A 23,120-nucleotide genomic window follows, 5' to 3' on the forward strand; every position below is an offset into this window, starting at 1 on the left:
TATCCGGCGGGTCAAGACCGGAGGGTCCCGGCGCCTGGCGGGGAGCGAGGGGCCCTGCGCGGCCCCTCACGGCCCGGCGGCCCGCGCCGCTGCCGCTGCCGCTGCCGCGCTTCCTCCGCCTCCCGCGCTGGCTTTGGCGGCGGGGCCGAGGCCGAGGAGCCGCGGCGGCGGGCAGCGCGGCTGCCGGCGTCCCGCGAGGCAGCGGGGAGGGCGGAGAGGGGCGGGGAGGGAGGCGGGCGGGAGGCGCCGGGCGGGGGGGCGCGGCGGCGGCGGCGGCGGCGGCGGGGGCACCGCGCTGCGCCGCCGCGCCTCTGCCCGGCGCCGCGGAGCGGAGGTGAGCGGCGGGCCGGGGCGCGGCGGCCCCGGGGTGTGCGAGGCGGGGCCGGCGGCGGCGCCCCCCGCGGCGGTGCCACGCGTGTGCCCGGCGGCGCCTCGCCCCGCCTCCGGCCGCGCGCACTTAAGGGCCGGCGGCGGCGCGAAGGGCGCTGTGGGGAGAGCTCCCGGCGGCGGCTGCCCGGCGCCCGCCGCGCTCACGTGGCTGCGGAGGGCGGCGGCGGCGCTGTCGGCGTGCGCAGGGCGCCGGGCAGAGGTAGGGAGCGAGCGGTGCCGCCGCGCGGGCTCCGCTGGCCCCTCGCGTCCGCGCCCGGCGCTGACCCGCTCCCCGGCCCCCGCCCTAGCGGCGCGGCGCGGCGCGGCCTCGCCTCCTTGCGTGTCGGTAAAGCCCGGTCGCCTCGGCGCGAGAAGTTTGCGCTCGCACGAGTGTCCCGGGACGGCGGATGGGAGATAAAGCGTAAAGTAACGTGCGGAGACAGGGAGCTCCCGGGGACGGGGCGGCCCGAGCAGCCTGCGCCTCACCGGGGGAAACTGGGGAGCTGGGGCACCTCGGTGCTGGTCGCGCTAAGGCTTTGAAACACCGAACAGCGAGAGGCGAATTACTTGGGAGGTGCTAGGACAGTGTCTTGGAAATAAATGCTTAATAGCGAGGGAAGGAAGATGGACTGTGGTTATCATCTCAATACGTTCCACTTTGGGTAGTTCACGTTTGATTGCGGTTGGGTTGATTAAATACTCCTATAGTAGGAGTATGTCGCAAAAACCTTCGTTTATGTGTTAACCTTCCTTTAACCACCAGAATGTCCTTACGTCCTTCTTCCTCCTCTGATTCATGTACATTTTATGTGCTTTATATGTGCATTACATGTATTTTATACATTATTTGTATACCTTATACATATTGAGCATATAAGCATACTGTGCATTGTATGTTCATTGTATAATGCATGCAGATATTTGTTTTACCCGGTGTGTCTCATGCGCTAAAATGTGATACCATGTTGTATCGCTGAGAAAACAGGAAAGTTAGATTTGTACCACAGACTAGGATTGTGGAATTTCTGCTTCAAATGCCGTTTGAACAATGGTATGCCTTTTACAATGTGTTTATTTGTTTTTAATATTACAGATGCCTTTTGATTGCAAGACTGCTGAAATGTTTTGAGCACTGCCTCTGCTTTCCTAACCATGAACAGTTCAAAATCGCCAGGGCTGGCTGGATTTGGAATCTTAAAAAACACAACCTGCCACACAGAGAAGAAGATTTCAGTTTTCTTTTCAATAATCTTCATGACAGTGGGAATATTGTCTAACAGTCTTGCAATAGCAATTCTTATGAAGGCATATCAGAGATTTAGACAGAAATCAAAAGCCTCCTTTTTGCTTCTTGCTAGCGGTTTGGTTATCACAGATCTCTTTGGCCACCTCATCAACGGAGCCATTGCAGTGTTTGTGTATGCATCTGATAAAGACTGGATCCGATTTAACCAGTCCAACATTCTTTGCAGTGTTTTTGGCATCTGCATGGTATTCTTTGGTTTGTGCCCACTCTTCCTGGGCAGTGTGATGGCTGTTGAACGTTGCATTGGAGTCACTAAGCCAATATTTCACTCTACAAAAATGACTTCTAAACATGTGAAAATGATGTTGACTATGGTATGTCTATTTGCTGTTCTTATAGCTTTGCTGCCTATTCTTAGGTTTAGAGCCTATCAAATTCAAGCATCGAGGACCTGGTGCTTCTATAAAACAGAACATGTTGAGGACTGGGAAGACAGATTTTATCTCTTACTTTTTTCTTGCCTTGGGTTACTGGCCCTTGCTATTTCATTCTTGTGCAATGCTGTCACAGGAATTACCCTCTTAAGAGTCAAATTTAAAAGTCAACAAAGACAAGGCAGATCTCATCATTTTGAAATGATCATTCAGCTCTTGGCTATAATGTGTGTTTCTTGCATTTGCTGGAGTCCATTCCTGGTAAGAGCCTAACGTGTTTGCCAATTTTTAATGCACATCAATGTCTAAAACTTACTCTTTTTTGTCTCCAGGTTTTAAGGTGCTCTAGTTACAGTAACAGCTCCATTTGCATTTTAATGCATTAGTTCTACAGCACCTTGCCCATGATATATGTACCTATAAATCTATAACAAAAATAGTAATTATTCTCCACTTCTGATCATAAGCAAAATAGATTGAGTAAGCAAAATGTGTAGTGACTGTGAACGCTTTACTTCCAGTGAAGCAGGCAGTGGGGGGCAGATTGGTGGCTAGAATAAATTACAGCAATTACTGAGCTTGCTTGCCCAAGAAATTCAATGGAAGCTTGGGGTGGCATGTCTATTCATTCAGTCTTTACTGTGGTTTATAATGTTCTTTACTGATGGTAGTCTGTTTGTTGTTATTTACTGCAACTTGCAAATTATGTTATAGAAGATAACAATAACAATTAAGAAGTTATAAGTCTTCCTTTCCATTAACAGGATATTAAGGGCTTTGCTTTAGAGTTATGTTAAAAAAAAGGTGGCTGGTGGTAGGTTAATCTAAAAACTTGATTTAGATCTGAACAAGCTGGGTTTATAATCTGGACAGATCCCTAGCAAATATTCTCTGTACACTTCATGCTCTCTCTCAGCTGTCCCAGATATAATTTAAGGCTGCTTGCTAGCAATAACTTCTGTGGTTCTTCCAAAGCTGTAAGTGTTGGTCAGATTAGTGTGTACACTCAGTAAACTGTGTTAAAAGAAACAGGATTATGGCATGGAAAAGAACTCGAGGGCTTTTGTTGTCTGATGACATTCATTAGAAAGCTAATATTGTCTAGTGTGGTAAAGCTGACTGAAGCACTTTTAATTTTGTCTAGGGTGAGAGAAGTTAAGTCACAAATAATACTAAATCTTAATTTGTTTCCTACAAGCAAGTCCCATAGTTTTCCACTAAAGTGAATGAAGAGCAATTTTTGTTTTAGCCATCGAGTTCACAAAAATAGAAAATTAAGTCTGAGATCTGAATCAGATCCAGTTACATCTCATCTCACTGATTATGGTATAGTGTGGAGGTACCTGAACCAGTTCTGAGTTAGCTTAGATACTCACAGGAGCCTAATTGCAGCGGATGATTATATCTGGCCAGGTAGCACCTAAGTTTATCCATTATTGCAGAAACTGAAGGTGTCTGGATCTAAATCTGTGCCTCACTGAAATGCACAAGAACTGTCACTTTTATCAGTAGAGACAAAATTTCTTTTCTGCTTCTCTTTTGATTTTTCTAGACTTAGTCTACAAAATAGTTTAAATTCATGTTAGCTTTTGTCAGTGTCTTGACTATTGTATATAGCACATAAACATAGTAATCAGAACATGACAGTAAGTTTTGTAACGCATAGTTACTTCCAGACACCAGCTCACCTCATTAATTTAATCTGGGACAAACACAAAATAATTATCAAGAAAAGCAACTGAAACAATTGCTTTACTTCTCATAGAAAAAACAGTATATTATCCACTATTTATTTTCAGTCAAAATAACTATCCTTAAAAGTTGTAATTAATTTAATTTCAAAAGCCTTCGGGTGTCAGAAGAACTGTAGACTTTTTTTTCAGTCAAAAGAAGTTTTTCATGCAGTATATGAGGAAACACTGAGTTGCAAATGCTTTGATTGTTTTTTCAGCGTTGGTAATTTTGTTATGCCTTTCCTCTCTCTTTTATTAATTATACAAATATATTTTTTCTAATCTTCACAATGTTTAATGAAATCATAGTGCTACTTTCATTAAAGTGTTCAACATTGTCAAGATTGTAGTTGAAAATGAATTATTTTTCCAGCAGAATCTTTATTTTTTTCTGAGTCTTGAGTTTGTTCTGATCAGCAGGTAATGTAAACCAGTGAATGACTTCTTGCTTAATTTTGTACTTCAGAACTTTTGAGACTGTGTTGCAGAGGGAGGTGATGGACAAGCAATGCTGATTTGCTTGGCAGGTGCTGTATAAATCCTGAGCACAAAGCTGGTAGTGCTCCCTGACCTGTCAGAGCTCATGGTACTTTGCTTCTGGATCTCTTTTGAAATGAGATGAGTCAAACTGTCACCAAAATTAGCCTTGCCAAAACTTAGTTCTTGAAACAAAGTTTCAAGGAAGTGAATGATTAGTGTTTTAGCCATAGATACTATAGTCAGAGAAGTGCAATGAGATGACTACTTAAGAATTGTCATGTGTGGCTAGAATCCAAAACAATATGAGAATAAGCATATTTGTTTAGGAGGATGATGTATGTGTAGATTGTGCCCAGTCTACACAGTGAAATGGATTTATGGTCACAGTCCTGCTGCTTCTAAGGTGTTTGCATTTGTTTAATTCTACATACCTGACTAGTCCCAGTATGGATGAATGGCGCTAATCATGTATAAAGTTAAATATGTGATTTTCTTTTCCAGGGCCAGAGTCCTTGATAGATACTCTCCTTAGCTGTTAGGATCATAGTGTGTACATCAAAGTTAATTCTGTGAATTATGACATCTTTACTTTGATAGTGTTCTGTTTACTGAATACAAACAGAATTATAAGCACCACATTAATTTAGCAAGCTTTATTGGGGTGTAGTGGAGCATACAGATTCAGTGGAATAAAGTTTTGCCAAGAGCATGCTGCTACAGTGCTATAACGTACTCCTAAAGAGATCCAAAATTTATCAAGGCATATGATTTATGATGAATTGCTAATACAAATATACTCATCTTGTTAACCCGAAACCTCTCAGGACTTTTCATTTCTGAAATGAGTGATTTAGAGTTTGTAATTTAATCTGCATATGCCTAAATAAATGCTTCTTGAAAAATATGAGCAGCTGTCTATTGATGAAGTCATAATAGCTAAGTGCATACCTGTATTGCATTCATTCATTTATTTGTTTAAACAGTTCTTACCCAATGCTATACGTAAATCACATAGGTAAAATGCTGGCCACAGAGAAATCATTAGAAAGCATTCTATTTACTTTAAAAGATCAGAACTTCACTGAATATATGTGTAAATATATACACACACACACCTCTATATAGACATCTTGCAAACTTGTGCACTTAGTGAGTGGACAGCAAATAGTGATTAATATGACAAATGGATGGAAAAATCCCCCTGTAAAGCTAACACAATACTTTAGATAGCTCTTGATTTTAAATATTGAGCATTTAAATTCTAGAGTACCTTATTAAAGACTGCTTGTTTTCAAGTGCCCCCACATTTGCTAGATGCCAGATAAAATATACTCACAGTGCAATCTTGACCTTTTGAAGTCAGTATTAATCTCTGAATTGAGAATTTTACCCATTCTGTCTGTCCCAGGGAACATACACACTTACGCACCAAAACTTGGTGTGAGAGTGAACTGCCTCTAGCTAAACTGAAGTGAAGCCGAACAAGCCCTAGAAAGAGAAAGCACAGGAAGGTGATACAATTTGTGCCACATGTGGCTTACAGATACAAGAGCGTGGATTTATTTGGGGTGATTATCTATCTGACAGGGGAGTTGGTTTGTTTATTTTTCTTCTGCTTTTAATCTAGTCTGTTGTTACACTAACTATCATTGGGCATGGCTTCGAAAATCGAGTCTATCCAAAACTGTAATCTGCCTGCAAATTTACTTCACTGTTATATTTTAATTCATATTTTTGAAGTAGAATTACATATCCAATCATTCTTCTGTGCTAAAATCATCCTCAGATGATTTTAGAGGCGTGCGACCCTGACTCTTCTTTTATGGTGTCCAGCATGGAACTGATCTTGGCTTCTGCACCTGCACAGTGATGGTGCACCTTTTTTGGCGCTTTCTTGCCCTGTTTCTTTTAAGGCACAGTAACCCGCTGCCATCTCTGCTATGACATCCTGGCACCAGTGCCACTCACCACCTCTCTTCTGCCTGCTTATATAATACAAAAAACATGCTGTAATCTACTACGACCTCCCTTTTAAGATTCTTGAAGATCTGGAGCATCTTTCAAACAGAGAGCCCATGGCCTGGCTCATGTGGGTTTCTGCCTGGGACTTCCTTCTGATCCCCTCTTGAAGCTCCTTCTTACTTCTCTTCAAAAATGTGCAGTGCTCTCAGGTTTTTGCTACTCCTGTAACAGAGTACTGTCATGAGGGGAGGAAGGACCATAAAACTGGTCTAGGTGCATGCAGATCATGATCATCATTTTCTGTAAATAAGTACAGATAGTGAGGGATCTGGTAGTGGGATGATAATCAAGCTACTTCTTTCTTTATGGGGAAACATTTCTCTCTGAGGAGTTGAGAGGGGGAGAGGAATTCATATGAAATTAATGAATTTTTAAATAATTTGTATGATCAGTGATTCACAGAGGCACGTTTGTCCTGTGCCTGTGGTAGATTACCAGAGCCTAAACTGACAATTCAAGTAACTCTGCATTGTGATAGGTCATTCCAGAAAATATGTTCTGAAAATATCAACATCAACTTTCCTATACAGAAAGACAGAAAGTCACTTTTTTCTTTTTTTTTTGATCCTTTCTGAAGTCTTAGTCCTTGGCTAAGGACGTGAATTTTTTTGGATAAATTTGGCCCCTAGGGCTGAATTCCCAACACAAATTGTTGATTTGGAGCATCTTGTGACAAGCAGAAGTGATGAAATAGATTGTTACATAAAGCTGCTCTTTTGGCTGTGACTTTAAGTCTGTCTTGTCATGAAACAGCTTGTTTTGGAAGCTATGTTCATATGAGCAGATTCTGACTTTAGTATGACAAATTCTGTGGGATTCAGAGCATAAACATGTTAAGTTTTGTTTCTGAAGTAGTGAAATGAACTTTCTGAAATCACGGACAGGAGGGAATTATTTCAGAGTGTGTTTTTATGTAGGAATAAATTATGATATGGAGAAATGTCTAATCTTTTTCATTCGTATTTTCAAACTTTTAGCCTGAGAAAAATACTTCCATGTTTAAATTTGGATTACAATTATTCTTGTTACTATCTTTCTCCATACATTTGTCTTACTACTTTCATTCTAGTTTTACCTTCCCTCTAATACAGAAGATAGCCATCCCTTGTGTTTGGTTTGAAAAACATCAGCTATCTATTTCATGCAGTTAAATTGGCCCTTTAACTCATATGCTTTTTTCACTATCTAGATAAATTTCTAGCAGCCTTTTTCTCATGCCATCGCTTCCCTTTCTAATTAGTTATTTTAACCGTCTCTCTCTGAATTCATCCCGACTTTGTCTTGTCCTCGGATTATCTTGCGGAGTGAGGCTCAGTGGGGGGTTTGGGTGCACCTTGGTCTGATTTTAGCTTCTAGTTTGCCAAACTTGTGCCCCCGGCCGAGCGTGTGCGCCGACTGGGGAGACAAGCAGCGGGTTTTTACACGATGGCAGAGGTTGGCGGGTTGCGTGCGCTACGTGACGACGTCTTGGGCCACGTAGCAGCAGATCGCGTGAGGCGTTTCACCCGCGTTGCTGTCCAGGGCCGTCCCCTGGGCGTCTTTGCGTGCGTAGCCCTGTATGTGCACAGGGACAGCGTGCCGTGAATTTGTACCCGTGCTACCCGTGGGCTCTGTCCCTCCGCTCCCGTTTTCTGTATTCTTTTATTAGCTGTCTGCTTGGGTTTCCTTACGTCTGCGTGTGCAGCGAGGATCGTTTGTGTAGCTCATGGTTTTATTGTTCCTACAACAAAATAGTTACTAAAAAAAAAAAAATCTATCGCTTGCCTCGTGCTCCCTGCCCGGTGATTTTCATAACTGGAGTGCTGCAACCGGGAAGGAAGAGGCCGCGTCCCCGGGTGCTGGCGGGCGCTTTGCCGGCGCAGCCCTGCGGCCGCGTGCAGGTACCCGGCGTTTCCCGGGGCCGCCGTGGGGACACGCGCTCGATCGCGGAGCCGCCGGCAAAACGTGGCGTCAGGCGAAGCTGCGGCCACTTGAGCCGCTGGTGTCTGCGCAGGCTCTGGGAACGGGGGGTTTCTTTTGAGCAGGAATGAGTTAGGTTTTCATTTCCAGTCATCTGTTTCTGAAGAGTGAGAGAGAGTTGCTATTAAATACATTTATCTAGCTAACGCCACAGCTTTGAATCCCATTTTAAAAGTTACTAGTACAGGGAAAAAAATGTACTTTGTGTGTTTCTTCTTCATGATTCAGATTTTCAAAAAGATAATGAATGATAATTACTGTGGATTTCCTGGCTTTTGTCATCGAATCCATGCAACGTTTTGCTAGTCTCTGAAGTATCTGAAACCTGTTGCTTGTTGACACCACATGAAGATGGAGCATGCTGTCTGATTAAAGAAAACGCCATTAATTGCTGGCCGCGACCCGTGGGCGGCAGGAGCGGTGACCTGCTGCAGGAGCCCCCGCCGTGGGGGACAGACGTCACGTTGTGTCTCTTGGGTCAGCGCGGTGTCGGGAGCCCACTTCTGCCACGGTGGCTTTGATAAACGAACCAGTCCTGTAGGGAAAGGAGAAGGCTTTCTGCTAGCCAGAGGTCTGCTAGGTTCGGCTCTTTAGTCAAAACGCCGCTGCAGTAACGATCGTTGTCTGCTGTAGGTTGTTGTTGCTTCTTCAGGCCTTGCTCCCTCAGAGCAGGAGCAGATATTTGACGGAATAAAACGCTCCCTGAGCTCCTCTGGAAAAAAAAGGATTTCTTGTACGGGTTTGCTGATTTTCAAGCAACGCTGGAAGAAGGGCACTCGTTCTTCTGTATACGATCGTCTTCTAATTGCCAGCCAAGTTTCTCAGTACATCCTTTCACACTGTGAAAATTCAATTCTTGCTGGAGTTCCTCTGAATGAACTTGTGATGTACTCAAGGTTATGTTGCTGAAATGTTACTGTGCCTATTATAATGGGCAAAAAGATATTTAAAAATAAATCTCTGATTTTAGGTGTTAATAAGATCCTGTGAGAGAAAACACTCGTTTTCATTGGAATTTTTGTTAGCCACAAGACTGAAATGTCTTTTTAGCTTAGTTTTCTGTGGAATAAGGTTTAAGCAGTGACTTAGACAACGTGAGTGTGTTTTCCCTCTCAACAGATTTTTGGATCTATTAATTGATTTCAAACAGTTTCGGAGCAGTAATTAATTAATTTCTGTGTAATTTTTGTAAAATATAGGGAGATGGGGTGAGTAGAGATTGAGAATTGACCATTTATGAATCTATTTTTAATGATTTTTCATTCTGTTGGGTAATTTTTAACTGAATAAAAAAAAATGTATGTCACCACAAAATTTCCCACTCCAGGGAAAGAATAGGCTTTTACGGAGAGAACAAAAAAATCTTAATTTGATGTGTTTAAAAATTCAGTTAACCTATTCAAATGCATATATGTTATACTGGACATCCTTGGATTTTCATGCCTTTTAAAATATTGTTTATCTTTCTTTTACTTTGTATCTTAAGAGGAACAGGGGGAAAATTTCCACTAGCTTAGATGAGAAATGCAGAGACTGTCTTTTTAAGTATCCTCGAAAGAGGATGCCCACCTAAAATGATGCTGAATTTCACAGATTCTGTTTTAGTGTTCAGAAGTAGTCTGCTCCTATTTTCATCTTTTAAAGTTTGTAAAGCTCTGACCGGTCTCAAGTCTTTCTGAGGAGCATGAATCATTGTTTAAAAATGTTTTTAAATGTGGCCAGGGCATAGTTTATCATAGACTGCTTATAAACTCGGTATTAAATGTGGTTATGCTTGTAAATCAAGTGTGTACCTCCTTCTCACAGAAGTCAGGGAGTTGAGTAGTTGAGATATTTTCTCACCAGTAGAGAGGTTCTGGAGAAGAAACGAATAGTGGGCTGCATATCGTCCTGCAGGACTGATGTGAGCCAGGGAAGGAAGAAGAGCTGGGACTGACAACTGCTCTCTACCAGAGGCTTTTGATAAAGCATAATTATAGTTTGTTATTTATGTTTGCTTGTGCTGTTTGGAAAAACTATAGGTATAGAGCTTTTCTGAAACCAGAGTGTGCTACCAGAATTTAAGGAAGTTGGCCTGTTTCCAAAGCAGGAACCAAAAAAGAGAAAATATAGAGAAGGTAGAATTCCTGCAATGTGAAAACATTGCACTTTCAAAACAATGTGGTCCTGTTTTTCTTTCAAAATTGCTTGTCACTTGATTTTTAAATGTATATTATATATATAGACGATTAAAACAGAAGGGTCTAAGATTGAAAGAGAATATTTAATTTCATATAGTTATGACTTTCACAGAAAATTTTTTGTTTTTTAGTTTCAACGTTGGCACTCCAAAAGATCAAATTTTGAAATCTTCAGCTAAATTTGCCATCAGTACCTATCCTTACTTAGTCAACTGATACATTTCTTAAATTCTGTGTTTGATATTGAAAAATAAGTCTATATGATAAGATAAATTCCGATTTTGTTTAATATTCTATTGGCTTGTTCCTGTTTCCTAGGTATGACACTTGTTCAGGCCTTTCTTGCTTGAAAATATCATGTACTTCATAACCGTTTTTGGAAAATGTCACACAGTACATAATCATTTTTAGGTTGTTATTTTAAGAAAGATTTTTTTCCTGAGTATCAAAAGCCTTTAAATGGTAAATTTGTTGCTGAAAAGTCTCCTGGACAGATGCATTCTCATGAAGCAATTCCAGAAACTCCTCTGTATTGACGAGCTGCAACCTGATAGACTTCAGTGTGCCGTATACCTTCATATATTCTGTGATATACTTATTATGCTATTATGGTGTTAATTCACAATCTTAGATTTTTTTTTTTTGTGGTGATGACAGATGTTTTCTAGCAGAAGTTCTTTTTCTCAATGGTAGTGTGTAATCGGCTCATATTTGAGAGCATTATTTAAATCCACTTTGGGTAAAATACGTTGTTTAGCCTTTAAGGCACCACTTGCTATGTAAAACTAGAAAGGCAGTGATAATTTTAAAATAGAGCAATTTTTCACTGATTCTAATTCTGATTTTCATTCTTATTTAATCTTTTAAGACCTAAATTTTACATTAAAATATTCATAAATTGTTGAATTGTATCTGGTTATTTGTATTATAAATTCCCTGAGGAGAGGTATCTGTTTAGTGTTTGTGTGTATAGTGCCCAGCAAAACAGGAGCATAGTCCCATGTTGGGTTCTATAAATGCCACTCTTATAAATACTAATGATCAGCTAGCAGAGCATTGCAGAAATTGTCTAGAGCAGGAGTTATAGTGAGGTTTTAGTAATTGCAATTCATTCTTTTCATATTGGATAAAGCAGAATAGCTGGATGGGTGTATAATGACCCTGAGTGGTGCTGTGAGTAATATGCTTTCTCCTGCTAAAGGATTCCTCCTGTCTACTGCAGGCAGGTTAGGGAATGGCAGAGCAGTTTATAAGCTCTTTCTCAGGTCCTCTTTTTAGTGAGCAGCAGAAAAACCTTGTTCAGCAAAGCACAGGTTGAATGGTGTTGGAGTTGAGTTTCTGCCTGAAGAAGGCTGAAGATAAGCCTTTGCGTGAGTGGTGTCCTGGACTGAGTTTTCAAGAAAATTAAGCTTCAGTACTAAACTCATGGAAGCTGAGGATTACTTTGTCACTGGAGAAACAGAAGTCAATGATTTATCTCGAGTCCCCAGCCTGCTGCCCTAGACCTCTGTGCTGGCAGCGGCCACAAGTAACCGAACTCATGACACATTTGCTCCACGGCCACCCCATAGCTGCAGAAACAAATGTGGGTATATACTGGACCTAGTGAATCCCTTTGTCTCTATGGGGAGCTGCAGACCCTGCTACGTTATGGCATGGAGAGGCATTAAAACAGAGGAAGAAGCAAGAAGGAGATAAGGCAGCAAGGACCATGTAGGTGATAGCAATTTGTTTTAGGATTTACAGTTTCATTAGTGATTTAGAAATAAATACGAATACACTTAATAGTCATTTAGGTTTACCAGGAACATGAGTTTGCAGAAGTAATGAGAAATAAATCACTCTTAAACGGTGATTTGCCTTTTCCTTTCTCTCTTGCACCTGAAAGGTTGTCCAGCTGCACAGCAAGCAATCCCTTTTAGAGTTTACAGTGATTAATTTGTTTGCCAACATTTTTTTTTTAAAAAAGTTGCAAATGATATATTCCAACTTGGCAAATATTGATTTGTTAACCCTATTTTTTCAGTTTATAGTTTTTCAGTGCGCTTCAGAATGATTTATAAAGTAAGCCTTTTTTATAAAGGTGAATATTTTACAACATTAAAAGGAACAAAGCACATTTTGCTTTCCCTCAGGCCAGATCAGCAGATACCGCAAATCTCTGTTGCTTCCAAGTCACCAGTGATTGCACTCAACATTTAAAATGATCTTTTCCCTCCACTTGCTAAACATAAATAGGTGTAAAACATAATTACAAATAAACATTTTTTCCCCATAATTTCTCAGACTATTAAACTGAAGACTGGCTCCTTCAGTAGAAAATACGTTCTTCACTGTTTTGTGAAGAACAGGCATTACTTGATGTCTTGCAGGCATGGCCACACATCAATGCTGTCTGCATTTCTGAATTCTAGAAGAGCCTTGAAAACACCAATATATATCATGACTGACTCATTATGAAATTCTTTCCCCTTCCTTGTGCACTCCTAATACGTATGCATATCTGTGGTTTCGGTGGTTCTTGCCTGAAAGCCTGTGTGTATGTAGCATTCCTGCGAAATTGAGGAGCAATCTGTGCAAGGAGTCCTTGCAGAATTCTGCCTAATCTAACAGATCTGGGAGAATAGCAAGAACGGCCAAACAAGAATGGTGTTCCTTATTGAATTGCACTTCCTTGCTCTCGAAGTAGGTAGCAGGTTTGCCTCTGGTTGGGGGGTGTTGAATTGGGTTGGTGTGTCTTTCCTCAGACTTTCGAGTCTTGCAGAGTATTTATGCCTTTAGAAATAAAGCAGCATGAACATGGTGACGTTTGAAATGACAGTCCACTTCTAAGCTTCTGTTTTGATCCTCTGCATAATAGTAATTAAATGCTGAATTCATTCTATAATTTTTGACCTTTGCAGCCACTGTTTTCCTCCAGGTTGTCTCTGTGTTGTCTCTTTTCTGTATTCTCTCACTTCTTTTCTCCTCCCTGCCCCAGTTTTATGTGGTTTGTGTTCTTTTTCTAGGTATTTATAGATTAACTGCATTCCTAGTGAAAGAAGTTTTATAGCTTCTAAATCAATGAGAATCTTTGTTTAACCATTAAAAATATGATTGTTTTCTAATTGAGTATAAAAAAACTGAAAAAAAAGCAAAGGAATAAAAGAGGAAATGATAGCCCATTTTCAGGGTCTGAAGCTTTTCCCAGCTGACTCTAATGGAAGAATGAATGGGCCCTAAACACATATAGTTCTTATATCCCTAAATGATTACTTTGTTGGATTGTATTTCTCACAACAGTCCTTATTATGTAGTATTAGAAATGATCTATTATTTTCTAGGCCAAAGAGATTTAGCAGCTATACTATAAAGTTTCTCTCAGCATTTCTGGATAATGAATATTTTCATTTCATCTATAAAATGTATTTTTTGTACAAGAGATTTTTGCTATATGTCTTATCGTTATGCAGCATCATGTTTTCTGCATTGTGGAAGCAGACTTTTTCTGAACTTTAAAACATGTAGCTCAAGATGCAGCTAGTTTATTTGACTTCGATATGGGCACTATCTTTTCATTATGAAGCAAGTCATCTTCTGTTTTCAGGTCTAAAAGTCTTCTATATCCATATATCCATTCTACTTTTACTTCAAATAACCTAATCAGTTAGACTGTAAGAGTAATTACGTTGTCAGCTAGTTTAACCAAAGTATTCCTAATTTTCAGGGGGGGGCTTCAAGGAAGGAAAAAGGACTGTCAATCCAAGATGAAAATACTTGGATTCTGTTGGAGGAACAAAGAGAGGTCACCAGGAATATTTTGTTCAAGATCAAACAGAATTTATTTTACTGCAAAATACATACAGATAGGTATACTCCAGGGGAGAAAGAATAGGAGGTAAAAGCCACACTTTCAGTTAAAGTTTGCAGTCTTGTGCACACACAAAAATATTTTTTTTTGTGACTTCATAGTTGCGTTCCTGCCTCATATGATAATGCCAAAGGCAGTTAGTAAAATATAAATAGGGATTGTAATGTCTTGACACATTACATTTTTTTCCTGAGGAATTTTGATAAATTCTTATATACATAAAAATCTCATTTCAAATGACATATTTCTGAATGTTTGTTCAGAAAGTATGTTGCCATGTATTAGTATTTTGCATAAAGCTGTAAAATCACAGATGGTGAACATGTCATGCTGCCTCTAATAGCACGGTAATAGAATGCAGCAGTGTAGGTTAGGTCCTCTGCAGACCTGGGCCTGCCTGAGAAGAGCAGAAAGCTCAGAACAGTGGAGTGGTGTCAGTCGGAAGTGATTATACTGCTAATTCAGCTGTAGCTGAACTGCTGTATAGCAAATACCCGCCGAGCCTTAATTTAATAAAATAGCTATAAAGCTACTTTGTATACTTTATATACTCCTCTACTGCAGTCTCTTTTCTGCTGTTCAGGTTGATGTCCTGCCAGATCTGTCCTACAAATTTTGAAGGGTGATCAGATACCTTCAAACCTTTGATCTTGCCAAAATGAGGAAAGGCACGCAAACCCTAAACAGTGATACTGTGTTCATGAAGCAATGTCATGTGCCTGTAAGAAATCACCTGAACTCAGAATCAGCTGAGTCTGAGGAAAGAATAGTAGAAACTATTTTCTTCATGTAAATTTTTTAAAGTTCCTGAGTTCCCTATTTTTTTTTCACTTTTATCACAGCAGTAGTGCTTTGGGAACAGCTCACAGCTATGAGTGTGTTTAGCTTTACAGTACCTCTAAAAAATTTACTCAGCTCTATTTGGGTTGTAAATATGGGGCACATGGAGGCAAAATAAACTTGTACAAAAGGCTTTTTGGCATATGTCAGCTACCTGAAGATCCATCTGAATCTTTTGTGATCCTCTGCCTATTTCTCATTAGGGTTCTTTGTTTCCCATAGAGGAGTGTAACTGATGTGGCAAAGATCTTTCTCAGACTAGTTGTGTTTAACAGGATAGCAAATAAACTTGCATGTTTAAAAAATGTATATAATGTCGGGTAGTTGTTACCATCTCTGATTTACATGTATTGGACCATTGGACCAAACTTGACTTCAGTAGGTAGGCACAGATTTTTCTCCAATTGAATAATGAGTCAGTGGATCCATTTTTAATTTTTAATAGCATCATTATTTTTTTCTGCAGAAGTATACTTGAGAGAAAAAAGGAATCCATTACTTTATAGTAGCTTGTTAAGACCTGATCCTGCAAAACTCTAAACATGGAAATACCACATATCCCCATATCTCCGTCTTGCTCTTTCTCCCTCCCTCCCTCTTTAGCGTATTTTTTCTTCTTACATTCTGTATTTATAAAGTATTTAAAAATATCATCTTCTAGTCAGCTCTTACCTATAGCAGGCTGCAACTTGTTTGCAGCACATATGAATAATGGAAGTTCTGAAAATTTCTGAAAGTTCAAAATAATTAAATAATTCTTGTTTCCATGGAATGAGCCAAAGTCACTAGAATACCACCTTGTTTCCCATGTGGTTCAGGAGAAAGTGTTCACACCTCTGGATTCAAAACAAGCATCAGAGACTAAACAAAAGTACTCTAAGTATTGAAAAAACAGCTTTGTCAAACCATGGTCTGATGTGGCTTATCTTGTGGATTATTTTATTATGCTTATAATAAAACCCAAAGGAAGAAGAAGAGGTTTGGGACGGTCTGCCAGGTTCCCACAGAGGTACGGAGGAGGAATAGGTGGAGCATCTGAAGGCTGATCTACAGAGAAGGGAATCTCTGATATTTATGTTTGCACATAACAAAATTGGCTCGTCAACTCTGCTTTCCAAGGCAATCTGTTAGTGACCTGTTTTTAACCAGTTTCCTAAAGCCAGGGGTAGGACCTGGATTTAGAGCCTCTAAGTTGAAATGCATCAAAGTAGTAATACAGTTTGTCTTCTTTCCTAACTTGCTATGAAGTCTGCTTCTTGTTTTGACTGGCTGTTGTTGAGTATTAACAGGAATGTGACTAAGCAGCACTGCCATTATTAGTTGTTCTTCTATAATTGAGATCCACTTGGAAGGGAAATTAAAGACATGATGTTTATATTTTGAAGAGTGGTGTGAAGCTTTGGAGTTATTTTTTTCGGTTTGTTGCACTGAGTTTTGTCCCTCAGGGAAGTGACAGTTCTCTGATACTATCTTCCAGATGCAAAATCATAAAGTCAGCAATTTCAGAATGTTTTAAAACTTTTCCATCAGACTTTCTGGATGTTGCAAAGTAAGCCAGTGTTTTGTGAAACCTGACTTTGGAAAAAAAAACGGATGGTGATGTTTAATGTATTGTATCAAGTTCTTGCCTGTCACGTGTTTGGACTTCTCTGTGTTTATTTTTAGGGACAGGGAATTTTCAGGTCTTTCCTTAAGTCAGCAAGGAGTAACATGGGTCAGAGTAACTTTATATCCAACAAGCAGGCAGCTTTGATTTAAAAAGTCAATGTTTTACACTGATGCTTTTATAGTTACTTTCCTAAAGAAAGGTTGAATTGTATTTGTTGTATTGTGTGGTACTTTTATTTTTTTGCAAAACAGGGAGACATACTGCAGCTTTATGCATGTAAACATCATGTAGCTCAGCAAAACACTACTCTGATTCAATTTTTACATTTCTAAATATGTTAAAAATGTCATGAATTATTATTTATTTATTTACCAGATAAGGATTCATTTTTTTGATTCATACTGCTAAATGTGTGTGGATATTAAATTCAGTTAAAGATATCAAAGGCAACCAGATATGAACCTAATCACATTGCTTCTTCACACTTCCCTGCTTATGTACTGGTGGCTATACGGAGCAGAATTCCTTAATCACACTAACCTGATGGGCCTACAGGATAGGAAAAAATTTTGTTTTTGAATTGATTTCATGCCTTTAAACAAATTATTGAACAGAATTAGTGAAGTTAGAAGAAAAAAATGTGTCCTGCTCTCAGATGTTAGCTTAGCGTGGCAGCATGCTCTTGGTCCAGTTTCTGCCAGTTCAGAAAGCCAGGACATGGCTTTCTTAAACATATGGAGCAAATACAGGTTGCTTGAATGTTTTAATTCAATGAAACACTTTAAATAGATGGTAGTGTATTAGGCCTGTTTGTTGTTTACTATTTCAGAATGACTTAAGAATAGGTTATTTAAATTTAATTTTAAATATAAACATTGAAACTAAAAATGTGATAAAATAGCAATTGATATTGTGCTGCTTCATTGTGCCCCTGTTTAGTTGGATTTCAGGGTCTTGGTCTATGACTCATGAGTCTGCTTTTGTAGAAATGCTGCAGTAGCCAGGATGTGTTTTCCTCTTTGACCTCTTTTTGTTAGTATAAGCTTGCAGTCTTCCATCTGCATGTTTTCTCAGAAGATGCAGAAGAGCTTCCAGTACAATGCAGGCACTTTGCAGAAAAGGAGAAACTATTTCACTTCACACTCAGAGACAATGTGATGGTAACGTCTGTCACTACTGCTATTCTGCCACAAGTATTTTAGATTAAAAATATCAAGGAATCTCTCATGCCTGGAACTGGACTGAGATTTCTGTGTTAAGCCAGATCTGTATAGGAGTCTCTGTCTCACAGAGCCTTAAAAAGTCAGGCTACCATTTTGTATTCAGTGATACAAGTAAGCAAATAGGTTGTTTTTCCTGAATGATACTCTCAGATAATTTAAGTAACATGGTTAAAAAAGTCTGACTTTATGAAATAAAACCTGTAGATGTATTTCATCTCAATACTTCCAGGTACTGGGATTCACAGCTGAGTTGCTTAAGCATTTAGTTATGTATATGAGCTATACTTGCTACTTACGAGCTTAAATACATTATTTTGTGCATGTCTAGTATTCACAAAGAGTTAAGTTAAATGTCCTGCTAATGAAGCTTCTCCAGGTGTCGGTATCCATACAGCTATATAACAAATTTCCTTGTCCTGATCATTAAATTAAACTTTTAAGTAAATCTATAATCAAAACAAAGGCATTTTGTTCTGCCAGCAACTTAAACAGCAAAAAAATTGATTAATTTAGAGGTGATTAATAGGTGGAAAAGAATCTCACAAGTTTGCTGGAGAACATGTGAGAAAACAATATGATTTTACAAAATCCTGGTGGAGCTATTTTTAGATGGCAACCTTTGCTGCCTCCTCCTCCAGGCGTAGGTTCCACTGGATTGGCATTTAACGACTTTGCAGAATGCAAGATAAGAAGAGGAAAATGAAATTTTGAAGTACACATACAAGCTTCAAGAAGTGGATTAGCAAGCTATATGGCTGTATTAAGCTAAGCATACAATAAATCAGATAAAGCCATTGATATATGAACTCTGGTGCTGTCATTCTGTGCCCAGTTGTTCTTGCATGAGTAGGGAGTAACCTACCCAAGTCTGGCTTGCAGTATTGGACTTCTACTGAATAAAATGTAGGACTGTCCTGAGAAAACATCTCATACAGGAGCCAAAGGAGTTGTCCAAGTTTGGGTGGACTGCTCATGTCAGAAAGGAATGCACCCAACAGTTGTAGGGTGAAAGGCAGACTCAGGGAATTGGGTTATAACTGTTTGTGTTGGCATGATGCTCAGACATTCCTCCTCCTTATACCGGTTCCCAGCTGTGCTGCTGCCAGTCTTACCAGCTTCTCTCAGAATGTTTCTGTGGACTCTTTGCTCCCACAGATGTCCATACAGAAACACTAAACCAAATGATTAACCAAGCAAATGCAGTCTCATTTTTATGTGTTCATTCTGTTCCAGTCTTCAAGTTTATACTCAGATTTGGTGACCTGTGAGGTATAGGCAGGGCCCAGGAATACAAAGAGTCATCTGAAAAGAAGTAAGAGGTTTGCTGGATTCTTGAGTGGTAGGTAGGTTTTTTTTTTTTTTTTTTTTTTTAATATTCTTTTTCTTGTAATGTGTCTTTGTGCAAATACCAGTCTCTGCACTGGACAGACTGACCCTACCTTTCAGCACCCAATAACTCATCGTATTAGTTGTAAAATATCCTGTTTCTTAGTTATTCTATCGCTTTAAAGGCTTTGGAACTAAAAGCCTTATGGTGTTTCATCTTTCTACCAAAAAAGTCTTCATGTGCTTTTAACATTAATAATAGAGATAGATAATTTACCATCTGCTGGCAGATTCCTGGCTTTGCACTGCCAGGCTTTCTTCGCACAGGAACTCAGGTTACAAAATCTCAGTGGCAGAATGCCCATAAAGGAGGTCTCTGCAGGGCATGAGCCACCGTCAGCTGGTGTTTCACCAAGCCTGGTGTTTCACAGCTTAGGCTGCAACTCTGCGAAGAGGGGCATTACTTGGGGAGCTGTACTGAGTTAGCGTTAGCTTTTGGATATCCTCTACCAGCAGCAATCTCATTGAGCTGTGCTGGAAAACGAATGCCTCCACTGATGTGAAACCACTGACACAGGCAGTGGTGGGCTAGTGGAGGTCGGTCCATGTGCAGCATTTCTGTTGCCTCCACAGGTGAATGAAGCCCTCTCTGTCCCCATTAGCAAGAGGAGAGGTAGCGGTGGCCTTTGTCACCGTGGCTTGAATTGTGGTAGAATCCTCTGAACCCCTCTTCTCTGAGGTAAATGAACTGTGTTCTGTTGCAGCTTAAGATTTATGAATCTTTTTGATGAAAACAAGGTGCTATATTCTTTAGGCAGACTTTTATTTGGAAAACGTGAAAAAGTTAATACCCTTTGTAAAAGTATTCCAGTCTGAGAAAACAGTGGCCAATATACTTGAAAAATCCGACCCTGGAATAATCTTGGCACACTTTGCTAGCTCAGATTCTGGCTAGTTTGTTAGTCTTTGCTCAAATCAATCCCTATTTTTGAAGGATGTTCTGTGGCTGGTTGCTATCCTCTGCTCAGATTTCAGCAGTAGTAGATCAGTAGAAACAGATGTAGGTCCTTTATAAAACATGAGGGGATTTCTAGAATGATGTTATGTGCACAAAAATGTTTACTTTGTAATTAAGATGCTCTGAAGGCAGGAAGATAAAAGATAATGCTGAAATGATTTCACACATTTACGTGCTCTCTTGATGTACCTTTTTTGAAATATAATTTTAAAAATATTCCATTTTTCAGGTCACTATGGCCAGAATCGGGATAAATGAAAATCGTTCAAAGGAGACCTGCGAAACAATACTTTTTGCTCTCCGGATGGCAACATGGAATCAGATTTTAGATCCCTGGGTATACATTCTTCTTAGGAAAGCTGTACTTAAAAACCTGTACAAGATTACTAGGGGGTGTTGTGGCATGCGCATCATAAACCTACACATGTGGGAACTCAGCTCCATCAAGAATTCTTTAAAAGTTGCAGCAATATCTGAGTCACCGGTAAGTTCCAAACAAATAAATCTACAGCCGCTCAGCACTACAGGGCAATGAAATTAAACATGGTGTATGAAGAAATGATGGAGGCAAGGATCATACACTGACAGTACCTTAAAATGAATTCTTGTAAGGCTCAGTGGTTTGACATTTGTTTTAAATTGTGAGTGGTTTGCTCTTGTTGCTTACCTGTTTGATATTGCTACTCCAAAAGATGCACTTGAATGTTCCCAAATCAGTAATAAAATAACGGTAAATCATCTTATATTTCTCAATTTCAGGTACTAAAGTGAACAAACAGGGTTCCTCACAGTCCCCCCTTCCTCCTCCCTAATCTTTTACTTTTGGCAGGCTTCTTAAGAATTCCACCAAAGTTCTTAAGAATATATTCGAGTGAGAAATTATCTCCAAGGTGTTTTTAGAGAGGGGTAGATTATGTCTACCAGTGATACCCGCTGACTGGTGGAGTTGCTGTTTCTTAGACCTCTGCCCACCATCCATTCCATAGGGGTACTCATTGCTTCTAGGCATTGAATTTTCCATTTGGATGTATAAAAGACACTTTGCTTGTGTCCAGCTTGCTCAATGATCTTGTTTGTTTGGTTCAGTGACTTGAGCTTCTAAGTATTTACTGTTCTGCCAATTTTTGAGAGCTGCAAACTTTATCAGTGGAAATGTTCCTTTCAAATCCCTGATAAAATATTAGGTACTATGTGATCCCCATGGGAATTAGAAGCAGGTCAGCTCAGCTTGTTTACTCTTACATTTTTAGATCTATTGATCAGGTTTTAGTCCTTTCAGTAGGTTTTATTATAACTAACAGACATAAATCTATCGTTAGTCTGTATAAAGAACAGTTTTGTTTTCCCCAAACTGAAGCAAGTTGCTTGAAGAGTTCCCCTAACGCATATATTGAAATGCCTATAGGCACATCTGCTTAATTTGTAAAAGATCACACTTGTGTCTTATAAAAATTTTGAATGAGCATCATTGCAGGGAACTGCACTGTGAGTGCGTGTTTGTTTCTGAAAAGCAACTGTGTATTCAATTTTTGCAGAGTCTGTGTCTTAAGTGCTGAGTATATTCATATATTTGATGGTACCAGAAAAATTTCCAGCACTTCACACAGGGGACCCTTTATCTTTAATGCTGCTAGAAGAAACTTTAATTTCTGTGATTATATCTTGTTTAAAAGCAAGAATGAGAGTCTCAGAGACTTTGTAGCAGAGAGATTGTTTTAAGATGGAAATGCTTTATTTTATTTTTACTTAATTATCTTCAAATAGCTTCATTAGTGAATTGTTGGTAGATCTGGATGAAGCAGTTAAAAATTAATCCCTCAAGAAGGCAGTCTGAGGGACCAAAACTGTTCGCAAAATAGAAATTCACATTGTCTGTGAGAATAGTTTGAGTCAAAAAAAAAAAAACCTCAAAAGGTTTAAATATTTTAATTTTTGATTTAAAAACTTCCTTCTTACTTTAAAAAGGATAAAGATAAATGGCTTAAATAACCCAATAATGAAATGAAATGGCTTCATTTACCCTAAAGAATTTCTCTATATGATTTATTTCCTCAATTACAGAGTTGATAAAACACGCACAGAGCTGATGCTGGTATAAACCACACCGTTGCTTCATGTTGGCTCTACTGATACTGGTGAGAGTGTTAAGTCAGTGCTCAATCTGGCCTTTTCATAGAGTGTGATGCCAATGTATCTGTTAACATAAATTATTGTTGTTTTAGCAGCCGCAGAAAAATATTGGTCCACGAATTGTAGAGATATTTGATCAGTGAATGAAGCTCATCAATGTTCCATTTTGTTATGTGAATAAATGTAGCTTGTGAAGTTCATACTGATTGAATTGTAAAACAAAGAAGTTTATATGTATATGTGATTTCTTATATTTTGTGTACTGATACATATTGAATGTAAATTGCAGAGCCTCATTAAAGTTATCGAACTGTATCTTGAGACTGATGATATTTTTGTTCAACAAAAGGGAGCCGAAGTTAATGGAAGATAACCCTTATTACACAGAAACCTCACACTGGCTTCAAGCTAACCAGTGCTATTCACACATGTGATTATAGTGTGAAGGTAGCTAGGAGGATAGCTAGAATTTACACAGGAGGTCTGAATCTAGACTTACTTAATTTTTATATGAGTATCCCAGCTGAAATTGAGGGACTAAGGGAGGTAAGACCAAGTTCTGATGATCCATGCTTAGGAAATGCAATTGAAAGCAGCGCTGAGAGAGTTTGGTGTTTGGAATTAAGGTGTTTCTATTCAAATAGCTTTCAACATATTACATAGGCTCTGATTAATTTCATATACACTACAAATACTGGAAA

At 39.5% G+C, this 23,120-nt stretch overlaps 1 protein-coding gene across 3 annotated transcripts; it reads left to right on the forward strand.

Moving 5' to 3' along the window:
- Positions 1-283: 283 nt before the first annotated feature.
- PTGFR (prostaglandin F receptor) lies at positions 284-22,734 on the forward strand. 3 transcript variants are annotated; one of them, XM_062581254.1, is made up of 3 exons: positions 284-334; positions 1,463-2,310; positions 20,519-22,734. In XM_062581254.1, exons 2-3 carry the CDS (start codon positions 1,522-1,524, stop codon positions 20,822-20,824), a joined length of 1,095 nt encoding a protein of 364 aa, XP_062437238.1. In that variant the 5' UTR covers positions 284-334; positions 1,463-1,521; the 3' UTR covers positions 20,825-22,734. The 3 variants fall into 3 exon arrangements, with proteins under 3 accessions (XP_062437238.1, XP_062437240.1, XP_062437239.1); XM_062581256.1 differs by having other exon boundaries at positions 1,463-1,989; XM_062581255.1 differs by lacking the exon at positions 284-334 and adding an exon at positions 516-589.
- The last annotated feature ends 386 nt before the right edge of the window (positions 22,735-23,120 follow it).

The sequence above is a fragment of the Rhea pennata genome, chromosome 8, assembly GCF_028389875.1.
Source record: "Rhea pennata isolate bPtePen1 chromosome 8, bPtePen1.pri, whole genome shotgun sequence".
Lineage (NCBI taxonomy): Eukaryota > Metazoa > Chordata > Aves > Rheiformes > Rheidae > Rhea > Rhea pennata.

What these genes read in the sequence shown, in the direction of transcription:
- PTGFR (XM_062581254.1), top strand. Translation starts at nt 1,522, where the DNA reads ATGAACAGTTCAAAATCGCCAGGGCTGGCTGGATTTGGAATCTTAAAA. An exon ending in TTTGCTGGAGTCCATTCCTG is followed by an intron (nt 2,311 to 20,518) that starts GTAAGAGCCTAA and finishes TCCATTTTTCAG; the next exon opens with GTCACTATGGCCAGAATCGG.